The sequence below is a fragment of the Phasianus colchicus genome, chromosome 2 (assembly GCF_987193195.1).
Source record: "Phasianus colchicus chromosome 2, bPhaCol1.hap1.1, whole genome shotgun sequence".
Lineage (NCBI taxonomy): Eukaryota > Metazoa > Chordata > Aves > Galliformes > Phasianidae > Phasianus > Phasianus colchicus.
This window is the reverse complement of record NC_143437.1, coordinates 2,665,145-2,683,241: the sequence shown is the minus strand read 5'-3', so window position 1 is coordinate 2,683,241 and position 18,097 is coordinate 2,665,145. Positions and strand designations below refer to the sequence as shown.

Here is an 18,097-nt window from a genome sequence, read left to right as displayed (position 1 = left end):
GCAGATCTGGATTCAAATCTCACTGAGGTCAGTGGAAAGACATGCTTTAGCTTGCTGCTATCACAGACTTATGACTGTATCTGGGACATTAGGCAATGCCCCAATACAAATAATAAACACAACGGTAACTATTAAGAAACTTAATCTCGTGAAGTTCAATTCCAAGTGTTGATTACACTCAAAATAGTTTCTAGTTACATGTTTTAGTGATTAATTATTTTGATAAAGTGATTATTCCATTGCATTTCAAAAATAAACAGCTTTTTTACCCATGTGTTTTATTATAAGAGGTTGCAACTTCAAGGAATGAAAGAAGATAATTTAGGCCAGAGGAAGACTTACCAACGCACTGCTCCCCTCGTTTCTGATAACCTGGAGGACACTGGCAGCTGAAGGACCCTCTGAGATTGACACACACTTGGTCAGCTCTACAGTTATGAGTTCCTGTAGCACATTCATCTATATCTTTAGAAAGACAGCAAATATGATGTTAGTGACAAAGCTTACTTAATGTATTTAACCTGCTGAAATGTTTTACCTACTTTCAAGCTATCTACAAATGAGGCCAGCAAAGTTCAGATACTCCAAAGATGGAATCTCAAAGTTTACTCCGTTTGCAGGATATAAACTCTGATCACATTTCTCATAGTTCTTAAGCACTTTTGAAAATATTTCCAGATATAATTACTTAAAATAATCTTTTTTTTTTTTTTTTGCAAATAGCATTATTATTTGGACTTATCATTATAAAACTTTCTGAATGTGTCTTGCAGCTCTATGCTACTTTACCCATTTGGCTTTTTTTTTTTCTTTTCCATGCTGAACTACTCCAGAAGACTTCAACAAAAGTAGCTCAGCTCTTTCTCAAGAATTAGACGTAGAAATATTTTGCTAATGTTATGAAGGACTCTGGTGATCCTTTTTTTTGCATGGTTCCCATGCTCCACATTTTTGAGAGGGACTTGGAACTTGGTATGTGGTGGCCTTCTCATCAGGAAGAGATCTGCCTCTTGTCATTCCCATGAAAATTCCCTTAATTCAGTCAGTCTGTTGGAGTGTTTGGAAATGGAGTATGCCTGTTTGTATTTCAGCAGTAGAGCTAAAAATGCAAAGACTCGACCAATACTTTCCTGTGTAATTCAGGCAGCTTTTCATTCACACTAAACACAGGCTTATACAAGTACAAAAACATTCTGACTTTGCCTATTTGTTATAACTGCTGGAGGTACTTACATGCAATTAAACTGCATGTGCTGACAAACAGCTTGCTTAAAAAGGAACTGCAATTTTATTTTCTCATCTGAACATCCAAAGCATTAGAGAGCTTTTTATTGTAACCTGACACAGTACAGTGAAAAGACTTTTAATTTTGGCATTCTACACAATTTGGAGACTCGAGGCTGAATAAACAAATTCCTTAAAACTTATGATCTCTAGTTTACAAATCTCAACTGACCTCTCTATTTGTATAGGCACTTGGGACGTTAGAACATCTCCAGTGGCAGATTCTGGGTGGTGCTTTGGAAAAAATGATGGATTCTTTCACATCGCAAATGAAAACAATTTTGACCACAAGATTCAATAAAAAATAAACCATCAACAGTTTGAATTAACTCTCAGTGTTTGCCCTTTCCCCTAACGTCCGAATATTTTACGTATACATTTATATTTTTCAATCTGACAGGAAAAAATGAAGTCCTTTTCCATTAGCTCTTTGCTAATTTCGGCACAGTACTGCCGTGCTGGTGCAGGCCTTGCTGACTGCTTTGTTCTCTAGTGACAGCTGAAAAGCACATTCTCAGGTGTAAAGATTTGCAGGGACAAGATCTGGCTGCCTCATACCAACCTGACACATCATTAACCGCTTGAGCCAAAGCACAGTGGATGCAGTGCAAGTCTTTGCAGGGAATTTGCTACGCTTTGCATGCACCCCTACCTCCTACAGAAGTTGAAAACAAAATGGCTCTAATACTCATACAGATTAAACCCTTTTGAAGTATGCACACTGTTGTGGAACAGAGAAAATTGGTTGGATCCATAGGAACCTCATATAGGAGTGAACTTACCATGAGCGAGCTTTTAAGGTGGATTAGTTAAAATGCATGAAGTCCTTGTGCAGTCACTTGCATCCCTGGTTCCATTTCCACTGAGTTTATTTTTCTATGGAATAATAAGCTACTCAGCTAAACCAAAACAAACTAGATTGACTTATGCACTTGGGGTCTTTGATTTCTGTCCCAATGGTAAGTTCAGTTTGAAAGAAAAACAATTATTGAAAAGTTCTGTTTGCCTGCTAACCTCCTCCCCAGTTGGAAACTGTTGGAGGGTTTGACACTATGGCCACAAAGATCTGTGTTTACAAGAAGGACCTTTTCTTGAGGTTTATTTCAAGGAACCCCTTAGAGCTCTCCTAAGCTTCTTATTTCAGTCAGTGCCCTGAACTGGGCTGCAGCTCACAGTGAGTGGGCATGTATGTCTTGCCTGACTTCTACGCCTTGTGAAAATGCCCATTAGTACATGGCATCACGTTGGTGGCTTTTATTACTGTTGTTGCTATGCTCTATCATGATACTTTTCACTATCATCTTGGATGATTTTTCTGGATGGCTTTTTTTTTCTTTTTTTTTTGAGATAGTCCCTAGGCAAGCTAGGTAAAGAGACACATGGGGAAGAGTACTGTGGGAGTTCTTTGAGAACCCCAGTGCTCTTTTTTTTTCTTTTTTTTTTTTGGTGTGGTTTCAACTACGTATTTGCTGAACTGCCTAAGGTGAGAAGTGAAGGTGGATATGGATAGCAGGCTGCCATGCTTAGAGCAGTCCTGCTCACATCTGTGCGAAGGACTCGGTAATATTAAGGGAAATTAATTGGTAGCCTAAGGATCATTTTTCGTAAGCGCTTCAAGGAAAATACTGTGGGAAGGAACAACAGACAACTATGCTAAGAAGCTTCCAGTACTAGAACATTCAGTTCTGAAATCTTTAGTATTTCAGTAATTACAGCTATGTCTACTATTGTGATTGATACAACAGGGTGAGCAGCGCGTGAAGATTTCAGTGTTGGAAGTGGTGCCAGATGTGAATTGTATTGGTGTGATACCAGCCCAGCCCTTGTGGAGTAAAGGAAGAAGCACTGGTGGATTTGGCAGTGTGATGCTGCTGCACAGATCTCTGAATCTACACTCAGTGAGGCCCAAAGAAATGCTGAGCTTCTTGGCGCACATCAGTGTGACCTGAATCATCCTCCACTAGAGAAACATTCATTTTTTTCTAATTGCACTGAAAGTTGTTCAAGCAACAGGAGAATGGAAGTTGTAGAAAGGAAGCAACATCCATGCTGGAGGTTTGCTTGGGATGAGGTGGACCATTTTTCTCAAGTGTGCTAGCATTGCTGAACACTGTATACAAGCACATGCATTTCCCCCTCGTGTGAAACACCATCACGTTACACTGGCCTTGTCAGTACTGACCTGAGACTGCCACTTCTTTGTTCACAGTTCTTGAATGGATAGATTGTCTACAGCTGCTTGGGGTGTGACTGAACTCTAATCTGAAGCTTTCAGATCGTTCTGTCAGTTATGTCCCCCCCATACGAAAATTGGTAACTCTACGTCTTCACTACTCTAAGAACTTGTTTTCCCAGTTTAAATCAGACTTTTCCAATCTGTTAGATTCCTAGCTTGTTTGTCGTAAATTGCACTGTGCCCTCAGATTCTGACAGCAATCTGGAAACTGCATCAATTCCTACTTTAATCTGTATCAAATGCAATAAATACTGGGATGAGATGATTACACAAAGCATGTGTTTTTCCTTAAATCCTACCATCTCATTCCATTTGATGTTTCTTGACAAAATCCTTGGCCTTAAACATGAAAAGTAAATGAGGGTACTGGGAAGCCATTCTTTTGGTTCCCCCTATTGCAGACACACACGAGCAGACTGACTTGACAACTGTGAAGACGTAGCAAGCTGGGGCAAGGCTGTGACAGAGACTCCTATAAGAACATCACAGAGCTCACCAGCTTTAATCCTAAGAGAAAGATAAATTTGTTTGACCTTTCCTCTAGCATGAATGTTTAATAACATGTGTACGTGCATGTGTATTTATAATAATTAAAAAAATTAAAACAAGACACTCCACTGCACACACTTGTCTCTCTGGGGAGAGGGTGAGAGAACAAACATGTGACAGATGTTTGTCATGTTGCTTAATGCACTACTGGAAAGCACTCAAGATACCACAGTGATGAGTGCAGTATAAGAAACAGATCTAGAAAGAAAATAACGGGCTTTTACAAGCTCATTCTTGAGCATCTTTCCTCTGCATCTTCTTTTCCAAATTTAGTGTCATCATGACAAAGTTTGTTTCTGTGTTTCAGCAACTGATGCCACAGCAGAAAATGCCAATCTCACGCAAGAATCTTGTAAGCTGCACGTGAAAACTCACTCCTTAGCAACTCTGTTTAAATTTAATTTCTACACAGTACACATTTGCTCACTCAGGTAAGCAATTTAAATTACATTGGTAATCCAAATGAAAATGAGCTTCTCTTAGCATCACTCTTTCTTTATTTCTTTATATTTTCTAGTCTCAACTAATCAACTACAAGGTTGCTCTGTTCAGATAAACTACAGATAAACAAGAGCAGTAGGTTTGTGTTAAATTGTTAAATAATCTGATTTGTAATTGATCATTGATACATGCAACAGATGAAATACAGATGAATTCTTTAACTCACTGTATCCAAGTCTAAGATGTTGCTCAAATAATAGATAATTATTCTGACATGGATGCTGTGGTTACTTAATGCTTACATAAAGGACAAAAAGAGACTGAAAAGGTTTAGTAGCTGAGCCCATGGCAGCAAGGAGCATGGCTAAGAAGCTGAGCTCTCTAAACCATGCCAAAGAATGCACCTCTGTTATGGCTTCTCTGCTCATGTCTACCTGTTGTTGCTCCCTGAGTATTAAAGCCTTTATGAGAAGCCATTGTGAGACGGATGCTGCTATGTGGCTTTGGGTACTAACACGAGCTTTTATGTAAATACATATTTTGTGATAGAGGTTTAATGAATTCTCTTGAGAGTCAAAATATTTCAAAAAAATTCTTCACGTCTCTGATTAGCCAGGCTACCTCGTCTTATCTCACTGAGCCAGTACACATTGTGTTGTGGCTGATGCCATTCTATTCCCTGACAATTACTCTTTGGGCAGCCACAGCCTGGTAGTTGCACAGTTTCCTCTGAAATAAACTGAGCATCTCTAACAATCCTTTTGCAGATCCTGTGTATTTGAAAACTGAGCTGGGTTATCTTCAGTGTCTTGATCATTGTAGTATTTACATAGCCTTCTTGTAGCCTAATCGACAGCAAGCTGTTATTATGGGATGCATTTTTACATTAAATAGTTATCTATTTATCTATCTGTAAACATAAAATGTTTATTAAATAAATGTTGGGATTGAGTGCTTGAATTTCCCTGTGTTGCTTACAGTATGCTGAATACTACCTTGATAGAATATTACAGTTTGACAATCAAGTACTTGGAGAGTAGGAAACACAAAATTCGGTTCTCTGACAGCTATAATTTAGGCATGTTATATACAGGACAGTCTTTAACTGTATGAATCTCACATTCTGTTCTCAGGCTTGTTCTCAGTCAAATGTTACCATTCCCAAAATGTGCTAAGAGGTACAGTACTTTATCCTTGGAGAATGCTGTGACAGTGCAGAAATGGAAATGATTACTGCTGTATAAAAACCTTACATTAATTTAAACGGTCAGAGTTAATAGGGAAAGGAGAGAAGAATGTTTCATTTAAGGACAATGGTCTCTCCATTCAGTTGTATACAAGCCACGTGGCTCTTCTGGAAGTCTTTATAGAAATACCCAACTATACTACAGAAAATCATAGAATCATAGAATGGCCTGGGTTGCAAAGGAGCACAATGCTCATCCAGTTCCAACCCCCTTCTGTGTGCAGGGTCACCAACCAGCAGACCAGGCTGCCCAGAGCCCCATCCAGCCTGGCCTTGAATGCCTCCAGGATGGGGCATGCACAGCCTCCTTGGTCAACCTGTTCCAGTGCCTCACCACCCTCTGGGTGAAAAACTTCCTCCTAATATCCAACCTAAACCTCCCCTGTCTCGGTTTAAGACCATTCCCCCTTGTCCTATCACTACCCACCCTCATAAACAGGCCATCAGAAAATTATGGCCATCAGATCCCCATGACTCATCCTAATACAAATGCTGCCTTTTGCAATCATCTTCTGGACTCTTCTGGAGGGTTCATTTTAGAAGACTTTCATACTGACAAGCATCTACTGACTAAGATAACACCGATTTGCAAAGGCTGCTGTTTGAAGTTTCCAAAGAAATAATGTGAGAACCATGGAGGGCAACAGAACTTGCTCTTCTATTCCTTCAAAATATAAACCAACTTGCATTTCATAGTTTTAATTCCACAAGCCTCACTAATAGCTATACCCAGTGATTCCCTCATTTTCCAAAAATGTACCCACACTCCCTCTTGCAGTGATTTACACAATTATGTCCTTCCACTGCTGACTTTGGCAGCCTGCTCTATATTTCAACCACCAGTTGTGTACAGAAATTTAGCTTGACCTGCTTTTTAGCTATAGCTTTCTCTAAATCTAGTACATGGTTCCCTGTTTTAGAACTAGTTAGTTTTTCTACTTCTTCCCTGCAATCCATTCTCTCAGGCTCTTATCTGTATCCATAAAATTCTTTCCTAGTCTCATTCTGAGCTACAAACCTGGCTCAGTTCCCTTCATGCTGTGACTCACTTTTCCCAAACCCCCTGACTCATGCCGCTCGCTCACTTATGCAACAGCTTAATCTCTGTAATTTTCTTCATATCTTTATGAGAAGTACATAAATTCACAAGATGCATTTCACCAGTGCTTCAAACTTTTGTAGAAAAAGTCCAACCCTATCCTTTGTCTTATTTAAGCCACTTCTTAAATCTTTGCTCCTCTAGCTCGTACCTAGCTGCGTTCTGAACTAACTCATGTGTGCCTCACTCTTGGGACTGCACTGCTTGGCTTCTTGCTGCTCACTGCTTCTCAACATACTGCAGCTTACTACACTGTTTTCCTGCTCTGTTTGCATATTCATGTGTTAGTAACAGCCAGAAAATGCCCATGGGTCCCTTTCTCTATCCTGGTCTGTAGCAACCCTGCAAGCAGAATATTACAGCAGATCAAGAAGGGGGGCTAATGACCTTACAGGATTCAAATTCTTTCTTCTGTCCCTGCTGAGCAGCACCAGTGGAGCAGCTCCTGAATGGTTTATACAAACCTAAACCCAGAATAACTCCAACCATGTCAGTGTTGCACTTGTCACTGACTTCAGTGAAGCTGTTCTCAATGTTTTGAATGTAAATGATAAATATTTTGGTTAATCAGTTTAAATTTTCTGAATTCTCAGTATGAGTGAGACCAGAAAATGACTCAGTCTATTTTTCTAATAGATACAGCTGAACTGAAAACATTGCCTCCCACAGAAGCAATGGCACCAGTGAGTCTGATATTAGACATACAACGATCTGCACAGCCTCGAAAGTATCTGGGACAGCTTACTTCAGGTTTCTGTAATACCTTTCACTTTTTATCCCTTTCATTACCTTTCCTTCTCTGCCTGTTAGATATTTTGTATTAGTATTTCTCAGAAATGACCAGGTGAGGGTAAAACATTTGAAGAAATTAGACCACTAAGCCTCTTCCATTAGCATGGCTTACTTTATTGTACCAAATTAAGTATTCGGTCCCTTATTTATGTTTCTTATATTGTTCTTGCAACTGAAGCCAAGCTCACTGCTATGTCGTTTCCTGGATCCTCCCTGATCCTTTCTTACACATAGGAACAACATTAGCAACCTCCAAATTCCCTGGTTCCCTCCCCAGCCCTAGCAAGCTATCAACAATTTCTGTCAAAGGCTTTTCTATTTCCCTTGCTACTTCCTTCAACATTTGGGATGTTATTCATCTGGGCTGAATGCCCAGACAACTTTTAACTCATTGGTGTTGGGAGGCTGTGTTTTGTGGTGGTAAATACCAGCAGAAAATCTGTTTCATAACATCAGGTTGGTAGGTACCAAGAGACTAAATATTTGGAGGAATTTCTCACTTCTGGAGTGGCAGAACCTACTAATACCAGAGACTTGTACTGTAACAGTGCAATCACTATCCAGTGGTGTCATGAGGTAGCGTCTATAATTCTCTATAACACTGTAGCAGCCCATAAACTCCCCTTTTATTGCTGTTTTTTTTCTCCTTCCTTTTAAATTTTCCTTTGGCTCTTTCATGTTAAGTATATTGGACTGATTGCCCTGGTAACGAGCCTTCACAGTTGAGCGAAGGTAACCTGCACAAATGCTTGTTTGCACAAGAAAAATATAAGCAGGAGCCAAGACCTACATTTAAGCAAATAAGTGAGGTAGAATGTTTAAATTAAAATGATTTTCATGAAAATGGCGTAACTTCTTCTGGTAAGCTGAAATGTTCTCTCGCACATTTGTGAGTACAGCAAAGTGAACTCCTTGTAGATTTGTCTTCTAGTACTACTGGACATCGTGGCATAGCAGAATAGAAGTAATACAAAGTATTGATGCAGAAGGTGTGGAAAAAAAACAACCTAATGCAGTGCAACTTCACAGTTCCTTGTATAATTTCTGCCTTGTGACTGAAAAAGTGTCAGCAGCTATTATGAATTTGGGAAAGTTACCCAACCACAGTGATTTCATGAATATGAAGGTACAGGAGAAGCATCCTTCCTCTATTTACTCAACAGAGTTAACAAAGGATCAAGCTGTAATAATCAAGTCTGGACTGCAGTACTTTGTCACAATTATGTATTGTCTCTGGTATGTCCAAACTGAATCGACTTCTCACATAGAATAGCTAAATAAAGGATGAGCCATAGCTTTCAGCACTAGAACATCCCCCACATGTTTGCTTGGGAGTGGCAGGCAGCTGAAAAGAAAAAAAAATGAATGAAGCTTTGAACTGATGCATAACTTCCTTTCTTCTCCACTTTGCCTCAATCTGTAGCTTCCTTCTCTAGAAGAGCATGCCATGCAGTCTGCAAACTCCACTGCAAAAGGTAAATTGCTTCTGATTCTGAGATTACATTTGACTACAATTGACAGAAAGAAGCTGCATGCAAAATGTTTTTGCTATCTGTTACATAACAAAATAGTTGTAATTATTAAGTTTGAGACAGTTCTTCAGTGGTAAGAAGATCATAGAATCATAGACTCATTAAGGTTGGAAAAGACCTCTAAGACCATCCAGTCTTGCCAACCCATACCCACTGTGCCCACTGACCATATCCCTGAGTGCCACATCTCCACAGTTCTTTAACACCTCTAGGGACAGTGACTCCACCACTTCACCACTTCCCTGAGCAGCTGTGCCACTGCCTCATCACTCTTTTGGAGAAGAGATTCTTCCTAATTCCAACCTGAATTAGCACCCAAACATATATTCTATTCCCCTGCTTTCTGCACAGTAGCTGTCCATGATGGAAATGGCATGGGAAGTAAAAAACCTAATGCTGTACTGTAACTTAAATAATAACTTATAGACTGTGCTGTGTATTTTTTTTCCAGGCCCCTACCAGTACAAGCCATGGCTCATCCAAACCTGTAGAACTGTGCTCTGCTAAAAGAACGTACCTTGATATCAAGCCACAACCACAGGTTATTAAGTGAAGCTATACATAAAGCACCATTCAAATGACAGTAATTAAAATGATTTTCCAATTAAAAGTAGTATGGCTAACATTTGTCTAGTACAAGGCCACAAAAACTATTGCCAAGAATCAACAGAATTTTCTATCCATGACACTTGACCATATATATCTGAAAATAATGACGACACAGGTGTAACCTTTGTCTATGTTTAAAGCTACTCAGAGGGAAGAATACTTTTTTTTTTCTCCAACAGAAGAACAAATCATTAAATATTAGTCTCTCTGCTCATCAAAAAGGCAAATATTTCATGTTTTTGATCTATGTTCATTTAAAACTTGTATTTTTCTGGGGCCACAAATGGGGATGTACTTGCTTTCAAGATGAATCCAATAATTCAGTGCAAGGCAACCACGAATCTCAGAGTGTTTCAAAATGTGAGCTGTCATAATGGTAAACTTTTTGACTTACATTGCAAAAGCTTATTTTTACTTTCAGTAGAGTATTTCCTGCTGTTGCTTTCTTGTGATTTTGTGCTAGAGGTCTGACTTGTGCGTTTTGGTTCATGCCTGTCTAAGTGAGGATCACCCACCCATGATGACCAATACACTTGGACTATACTCAAAAACAACAAGGGTGGATTAAACTATTCCATTATTGCAGATGAAAGAGTTCTCCCCGACATCTGGCATATCATCTTCAAAACTGATATGGAACATTTCCATAAATTCAGCTTAACATTGTTTTTGTGAGTGTTCCAAAGTATTTTTAACATGAAGAAATAGCATGCAAACTAATTTCCTATTTGAAAAGTAAATGTCTTGTTCTTATTCTTTAATTCATCTAGTTATTAAAAAAAAAAAAAAAAGAAAGAAAAAAAAAGAAGAAAAAAAAGATGTTCACTTAACTTGAAGCATACTGTTTTGTTTATTCAAGTTAATGGAAAAGCTAGTCAGTGTTTGATGTAAAGCTGCCCCCTTGCTTGAAAGAAAACCAAACAACTGGTTATGAATTATGAATATCTCCTAATAGTTTCCAGAATTATCTGAAGGATGTATTTTTTTTCTTAATTACATACACTTAAAAGTTCCAAGTTCCCTATTCATTTCCATTTTGTTTATTTCTCTCCTTGGAAACCTCATAAGCATTTTCCTTTAGTGAGGCTTGACTGAACAAAATATTACTGCTACAACCTGTAATATTAGGGAAATAAATGCCTGAAAGCTCATTGTGGTTTTTAATTAGGAAGTGGAAGAATCGCTTATTAAATCTTTGCAAGCCTTTTCACAGCACTTACACTGGTATCTGCTGAGTCCCTGCAAAGGAGAACACCGAGCTTCTACCCAAACAGTGTGCTTTAGAATACATTTCAAACCCCAACATTTTTTTTTTTTTTTTTGCATGGCCTCAGAATAGCAGTTCCTGCAAAAAATTTTGCTTTCCTTTTATGCTGGCGTGTCTTAAACTGTTTCAGACCTAACCAGACATAATCTTGTGAGGCATCAGGTGTCTCCTCACTCTGAGGGAGGCATCGTCATATGGGAGCTGCTGGCAAAGGCACCACAATGGGGGATGCAGTCTGGTGAAAACCTGATCGCTCTGCATGGCTCCACCATTGCCTTCCTGTCTTTCTGACAGCAGAGCACTGGTTATCATCAGAACAACTAATTAACACAGCGAGTAAACTGATGGACTGACACTGCGATTCCAACCCCATTCCGAAATACAACAGCCTGATTTTTGTGGGTTGTGAAGGCAATTCAGTGGGCAGCTGTTCCTTTGCTCACTTAGGATAAAAAGGTATGAGGGGCTTAATATGTAAGATAAGGGACTTAAAATACTTGATATATTTTATCAATAGAATCTGACTCTCCCTATGCCTTTGCAGGCTGAATGAGCTGTTTCAGGAATTAAACTGTAGTTCCCAAGCTGAAAACATTTAAGTTCAAGTCAAGTTCAAAAGCAATTATCAGAAGGAGAAAGCTTATCTAAATGATGATATTGTTTTTAGCACTAATCATCCTATCTGTTGGCAGTACCAACATGCTGCAATCTCCACAGCTCCCTACGTAAATAAGCAGATTCCTGATGCCGTTCCAACTTCAGAAATGCCTTTGAAAGCACTATTTAGTTATGAATTTTTCCTACATGTGTTTCTTTTAGTGTTGCTGTACGTACTCACAGATGCTCTGTTTTGGAGACTTATTTATTTTTAAATTACAGTCAGAGAGCACTGGGCTGTGTATTACCTTCTCACGAAATTAAAATGTTGAAAGAAATCCACTTCCTCTACAGCTTTTGAGTGATAAAATAATAAAAGCAAAGAATGGAAATAGTACTTAAAAAAGACACATCAGTCGATTCAATCTAAAATATACTCTAGGGAAGGGAGGGGATTGGAAGAGCTGGGATAGAAAAACACAATGTTCAGGTTGCACAGTTCAAGTGAAGAGAAATAGATGTGCAGAAGTTAGGATTGCTGTGACAATATTAATTTGACAGTGCTACAAACAAGCCGTATGGCAAGGTACTGATCTAACAAACAGCAGGAATGTTATCTTGTACATTTTTCTCTCTCTTCTTTCCTTACGAACTTCATATTTGCATTAGCTGGCTCTCCATTCAAATTCTAGTGGAAAATCCAACCTTCCACGTAATAGTTAAAGTGAAGGAGGCTTAAAAGGAAGTTTTAAAAATCCTCAGTTTGAAAGAGAATGTTGGTCCATGAGATGAAGCCAGGCAGGTTCAAAAGAGAGGCAGGGACACCAGAAATATATCATTTGAAGGAAAAAGGAAAAAAAAAAAAAAAAAAGGCAGCATGAATATTTATAAAGCAAAATGAACATCAGAGTTAAAAAGATGTGATACAGGTGACTAACAGGTCTAAAGAAAAGAATAGGGGAAAGAGTAAGACACATGCATGAGAGGCCCACTGACACAGCTGCTTTTCACTTACAGATGTAGCATTTATTAAACACTATATTACAATTCAATACCGGCAGCGCGATCTGGTTTGATGATCAAGGTGCTTCGACGCTCTATTTTCGACCAGAGAGCTGGTGAGTACCTGCCAATGTCTGTCTGCCTGCTTCGCTGCCGTTTTTCCTATTCCAACTATAATTTGAGCTGTCAGAAGAATGACGAAATACGAATTGCTGAGGCGGTGCAGTGGCACCCTGCACAGCACAGAGTCCTGCTGGGCTGCTGCGTGGCTGGGACACGGTGCGAGCAAGGCGGCAGCTCCAGGGAGACATTGGGGAGGTGTGGGCAGAGCAGGGATGGACAAGAAGGGTGACCGAAGGAAGGGCTGAGGGCTTGCAGCCTACTGAAGATTGTAAGTTGGAGTGGTGCTTGGGAAGTATTTGTTGTTCTTTCAAAAACCTGACAAAAAAATCTTAAAACTGAGAATTATTATTATTTTTGGACCCAAGCTAAGATTTTTCTGGGGTTTAGCCACATTTTTTTTCTGTGCTCGGGAACAAAAAAAGGAAAAAGATGCTGAAAAATACTTTGTTCTTTCAATGAGCCAGTAATAAATAAAAACTAACATTTCCCAAGGAAACTTCTGTTTTTAAAAGAGAGCTATTTTTTTCTTCCAAATTACTTCGCATTGAAATTGCGATCAACTCTGCTCTCAGGCTAGGATCTGACTGCCCAGCTGCCTTTATACAATCAAACAGAAGTAGCAATTAGGACAGATTTCTCTCCCTCTTCTTCCCTCCTTCCCCTCCCCCCCCCCCCCTTTTTTAATTTTCCTTCTGGTCTTTAGCTGGAAAGTTTCATGAGTTTGCCTGAGAATAGATGCTGTGCTGCCATAATCCTGGCACTTTCACTGAAAATGAGATTTTGGCAGTTATTTCAGCATAAGCAGAGTACTCCTGAAGTCTGCTCGCAGGGCTGTCGAGATGGTGAAATGCAGCAACCTGCTTTTGTTTGCCTGAGCATGTGATTTCTTTTTTATACCTTGTGATCTTCACAGATTTCTGGCGAAGCTTAAAAGGTTAGTTGGAAAAGGAGTGGCTAGCATTTGTTTAGAAAATAAATAGAAAAAAGTAGGCCAAATACCAGTAAAGTTCCAGTTTTAAAATATTAAACTAACACATAACATTGCTGGCCTGGAAAGGTCAGATGAAGGGGGAGAAAGGATGTATTTAGAGTGATTGCCAGGCAGGACGTGGGATCTCTCACTGACTTGGCAGTAGATACTTTAGCTCTATTTGCTATTAGTGCTGTTTCAAATGCTCTATATTTGCTAAGTTCTTAAGTTTGACAAGATCCATGCTTTATTTTCCAGTATTTACATGGTATTAAGCAAGTGTGTAAATCCATTCAGAGAGTAACCAGGACATACACAGCTCCTCCTACCCCCCCACACCTTTTTTTTTTTTTTTTTTTTGCTGGCTGGCAAAGTAGACAGGATGCTCAGAAACCCAGGACAATGAAAGTCTGGAGGCATTTTGCTTTGGGGTGTGCTATCAGATAATAAGGGTATTTGTGACATGCTTAAACTTGCTAAATACAAGTGGAAGAGGGCCCTCTGCTTCCAAATTTGTCAGTGGGAGTGAAGAAAGAAATGATCACTTAGCATTAGAACAGCTACAAGTCCTTCCAATGAAATCATAAGATTTAATGAAAACGCCAATACTCCTTTCTATGGTCTGATTCTAAGGACTTGGCTAGTGTAAAGAAGAAAGCCTAATGCAGCAGCTAAATAATTGCTGCCACATCATCTAAGCATCTAAGCACATCATTATCACTGCTGGATGAGATGAAAGGTATTTACAAACTAGAGTCTGCCAGGAGAACGCAGTCAGCAAAAGTTTGATCCAGCTCCAGCTGTAATCAATAGGAGCCTTCAACTAAATTGGAGTTTAAAGAACAAACTACTTTGTAAAATGTATTACACTTTGAGTTTTGCAAAATTAAACCTGGAGCTCATCAGAAGGGAGGCACATAGGGATTTGTTGCCTAACAAAGCTCTTTGTTTTACTTCACGCATTCTTTGCTGGTCTTCCAAACTGTACTTCCCACTCAAGCAACCCAGGCTCATTTGCCCATGTTGTTTTTTTTTTTCCCCCCTTCTCCCTTAAATCTCCCACTTTTACTTTCCTCGTGTTTTTCTTTCTGTATTCCCCTGGGTTCTGCCCTTCTAATTTTTCAAGGCAGAGAATGCGTCTTTGTTTGTGAAGGGCAAAGCAAGTTTATGGCACCCTATTCATTATATTTATGAATCATATCTAACTGAATTTTTCCCATAGCCCAAAGGTGGCTGTTTGCCCAAAGGCACTGCTCTCAGTGCCTGTATTTTCTATTTATAAGGTGTATTTTAGTTTACATCAGAAGCTTAAGGAAAGACTTCTGCTTGATATCACTTCTGCCAAATGAAACCCACAGAGAAGCTGTGGCCAAAGGAACTCTGTACAAAAGTTGTCTGGGCTCTGTAATTTCGTTCACGTGGGTGCATGGTAGTATACATTAGTTGCCAATAAAAACAATCAAAAATAGATAGAGCACTGTGCAAGTCCTGAGATGATCTTAAAAAGTACAGAACGCAGGTAAATGCTGACTGAGAGACACGCTGTCAAAACAGTTTGGTGAAAAAACCAGTTTTTGCAAGACATTTGGGAAAGGACAAGCAGCTCCCCTGACAACTCATTCTACTCTGTGCACCTTGGTGAAATTCCAGAAAGGAATAGTTTACAAGAGGGTTAAAGAAAATTGTTGTTTTTGAAACTATTTGTGGTTGTGACCAAGTGTGGGCGCTCCCCAGATGTTGACGTTGAATAGTCAGTATAGCTGAGGATAGCAAGGAATTAACTGTTTCAGTCCTCAGGAAGGACAGTAGTAGTAGCAGATGTTCAACATGAGGCAAGTTTTTCTGGCTCTGGATATGCTGGTGGGTGCTGAAAAGCTACAGCAGCATCAAGCCTAGGATGCACATAAGATGAGGTCCACTGTGGGACAAGTGTCCATGCAGATGCCCATTCAAACCAGGTTTTCTGCCTCCAGAGACTGGCAGGAATAAAGGAAGAAACAGGCCCTGGTCAAATCACTAGACTTTAAAACAAACAAAAACAACTTTGTGGTATAAGACGTTTCTTTTCCTCCTAGCTCCAGGAAGAAAGATGAGTGAGAAGCTCTAGCCACCCTCCTTGACAAGACAGCTGTTAGGCCCTCCTTCCTCTCAATCCTTTCAGAAAGAATTTGTCTTGATTTGCAGTTCACTCCCTCCCCAAAAGGCATGTGATCCCAGATCCTGACTTTTTGCAAACTGAGTGTATGAGCTACCTGCCAGCAATATATAGCCTGCCTGCATCTCCGTGTTGCTGAGGGATGCCCGGAACATTATCAACACATCACTCAGCACTACTGTTTCAGTGCCTGCTTGTCTCTAACTCTACGCAGACAGTCATAAACGTTTGGTTAACATCTAACCTAGCCTTTCCAAGCCTCTTGCAGAGGTTAACTAATGAGTGCAAGCCCACAGGGGAACATAAGGGTTGAATTCAGCCCAGTATTGGTTGGTCAAAATGTATTTTGCTTATAGCTTCTTGCAGAATAGAAGAGATTTCTCAATTTAAACTTCCATCAAAGCTATTGGAAAAAGCTGTCAATCACACTCCAGTTTTTCATAGATGTCTTGCTGCTTCAAATACCTTCCAGATGGATTTAATTCCAGTGACTGATTGTCCACTTGGCTTTGCAGCTGTGCACTCCAGGGGAAAGGTCTACACCATGCTCATTCACATGCCGGATGGCAAAAAATGACTTCCTGTAGATCTTTCCTCATGACAGTGTTATCTTTCAGTAAATGAAGAGGCAAAAGATGAACTAACAGAAGATGAATCTATAGGACGCTTCTTATGTCCAAGTAATTCACGCCAAGAGCAAAGAATAGAATTTGAAAGGTAAAGCAAGGAGGTAGGTACCTAGATATTCAACTGGTGATCCATTTATAGGGAAGGAAAAGAAAAGCAACCATTTACAAGAGCATTAATTTCTCACAGATAGGATAACATGGAGAACTGCTTACAGTTCAGTGGGAAAAGTATTTAATAAAACTTTTTTTTGCATTCTTACTGATCATGTACTATGACTGTTATTAACCTGAATGACCCAAAGGAACTCTCCACTGTACTTGATCCCTTTTCCAAGGCTAATCAAAGCCAAATTTATCGTGTAAGCTTAAAATCTCTAACATTATAACTTTATTTCTCTGTGTTGTTAGTTATAGAAGCCCTAACTGCAGATAAGGACTTTGCTGTATTGCTCATGGGCAAACTGAGCCAACTTTGAAACAGACAGTCTAACAGGAGAGAGTGGATGATTCCAAAGGAAAGCAAGAACTAGTCTTGTAGACAACAATATTTTGTTTTTTAATGGGCTTAAAGAGTTTGCATGTAGCATCCAAACAATTCTATTGATTTAGGGGGCTTCTTTTAATTAATCAGATGCTACTGTACCAATGAACATGCAAAACACTGGAAGAAGACCAAAGACAAGACTGATTCCCAATATTCATTGTAGCTGGGTCTTATCTAAACTTAGGTTCAAGCAGACTATTACTATATTTGAAGATTTCAAACAGATGAAATGAGCAATATTAAAGAAAAGAAACACCATGTTGCAAAGATAGGATCTTCTGAATTGATTTCAAAGTTTCAAAAACACCTCAGAGAAATGAAAACTAAGCTTTGTATTCTATTGTTTTCACAAGGACTGGAAACTGTTCAATGTTTTAGGATCAAGTCCAAATGATTTTTAATGAGTTAAATCTCATTTTCAATGAAAGGAAAATAAGAAGGAAGCAAAGCATAACAGATAAGTAATGGCTGATATGCACTAAGAACAGAATTCATTTCAAAGTAAAGAACAACAATCTCTTAACTACAGAATGTTCAGTAAATAGGTTAATTCTGCATATCCAGCTAAAACTCTTGAGCTTGATTTCTTACTGTTATTTGTGCAAAGGTCCTTGTTACCTACCCCATTTGGCTTCATACATATTATTTGTATATGTGCTTGCACACATCTAGTAGTGGAGAATAAAGCCTCCTAGCCAAAAAAAAAAAAGAAAAAAAAAGAAAAAAAAAGAGGATCTGAGAAGTTCATGGAAAAATTCTGTGAAATAGAGCTAGGTATCATTTTGTCACAAGTCACCACCAATACAGGGATAATGTCTATTACACTGCTCTGCTCCTCATATTGAAGAAAATGTGGCAGATTTTCAGATCACAACAGAAAAAGTGATATTTTACAGAGAAGATCCTCAGGAGATGGTTATTTTAGTCAAGCCAGGCATCACACTTCCTTCAGAAGTGGCATGAAGTATCCAATTAGCAAGTGACAGTGCTTTTACATCTGGCACAGTAACTATGTTCGTATT

At 39.2% G+C, this 18,097-nt stretch overlaps 1 protein-coding gene across 3 annotated transcripts in view; it reads right to left on the bottom strand.

Annotated features, from left to right (window-relative positions):
* The window catches only part of EFEMP1 (EGF-like fibulin extracellular matrix protein 1), a 51,976-nt gene that overhangs the window by 15,177 nt on the left and 18,702 nt on the right, over positions 1-18,097 (bottom strand). For all 3 annotated transcript variants that reach the window (XM_031597882.2, XM_031597880.2, XM_031597881.2), the window contains exon 6: positions 343-465. In XM_031597882.2, the coding sequence (XP_031453742.1) occupies positions 343-465 (123 nt within the window). The remainder of the gene's footprint in view (positions 1-342; positions 466-18,097) is intronic.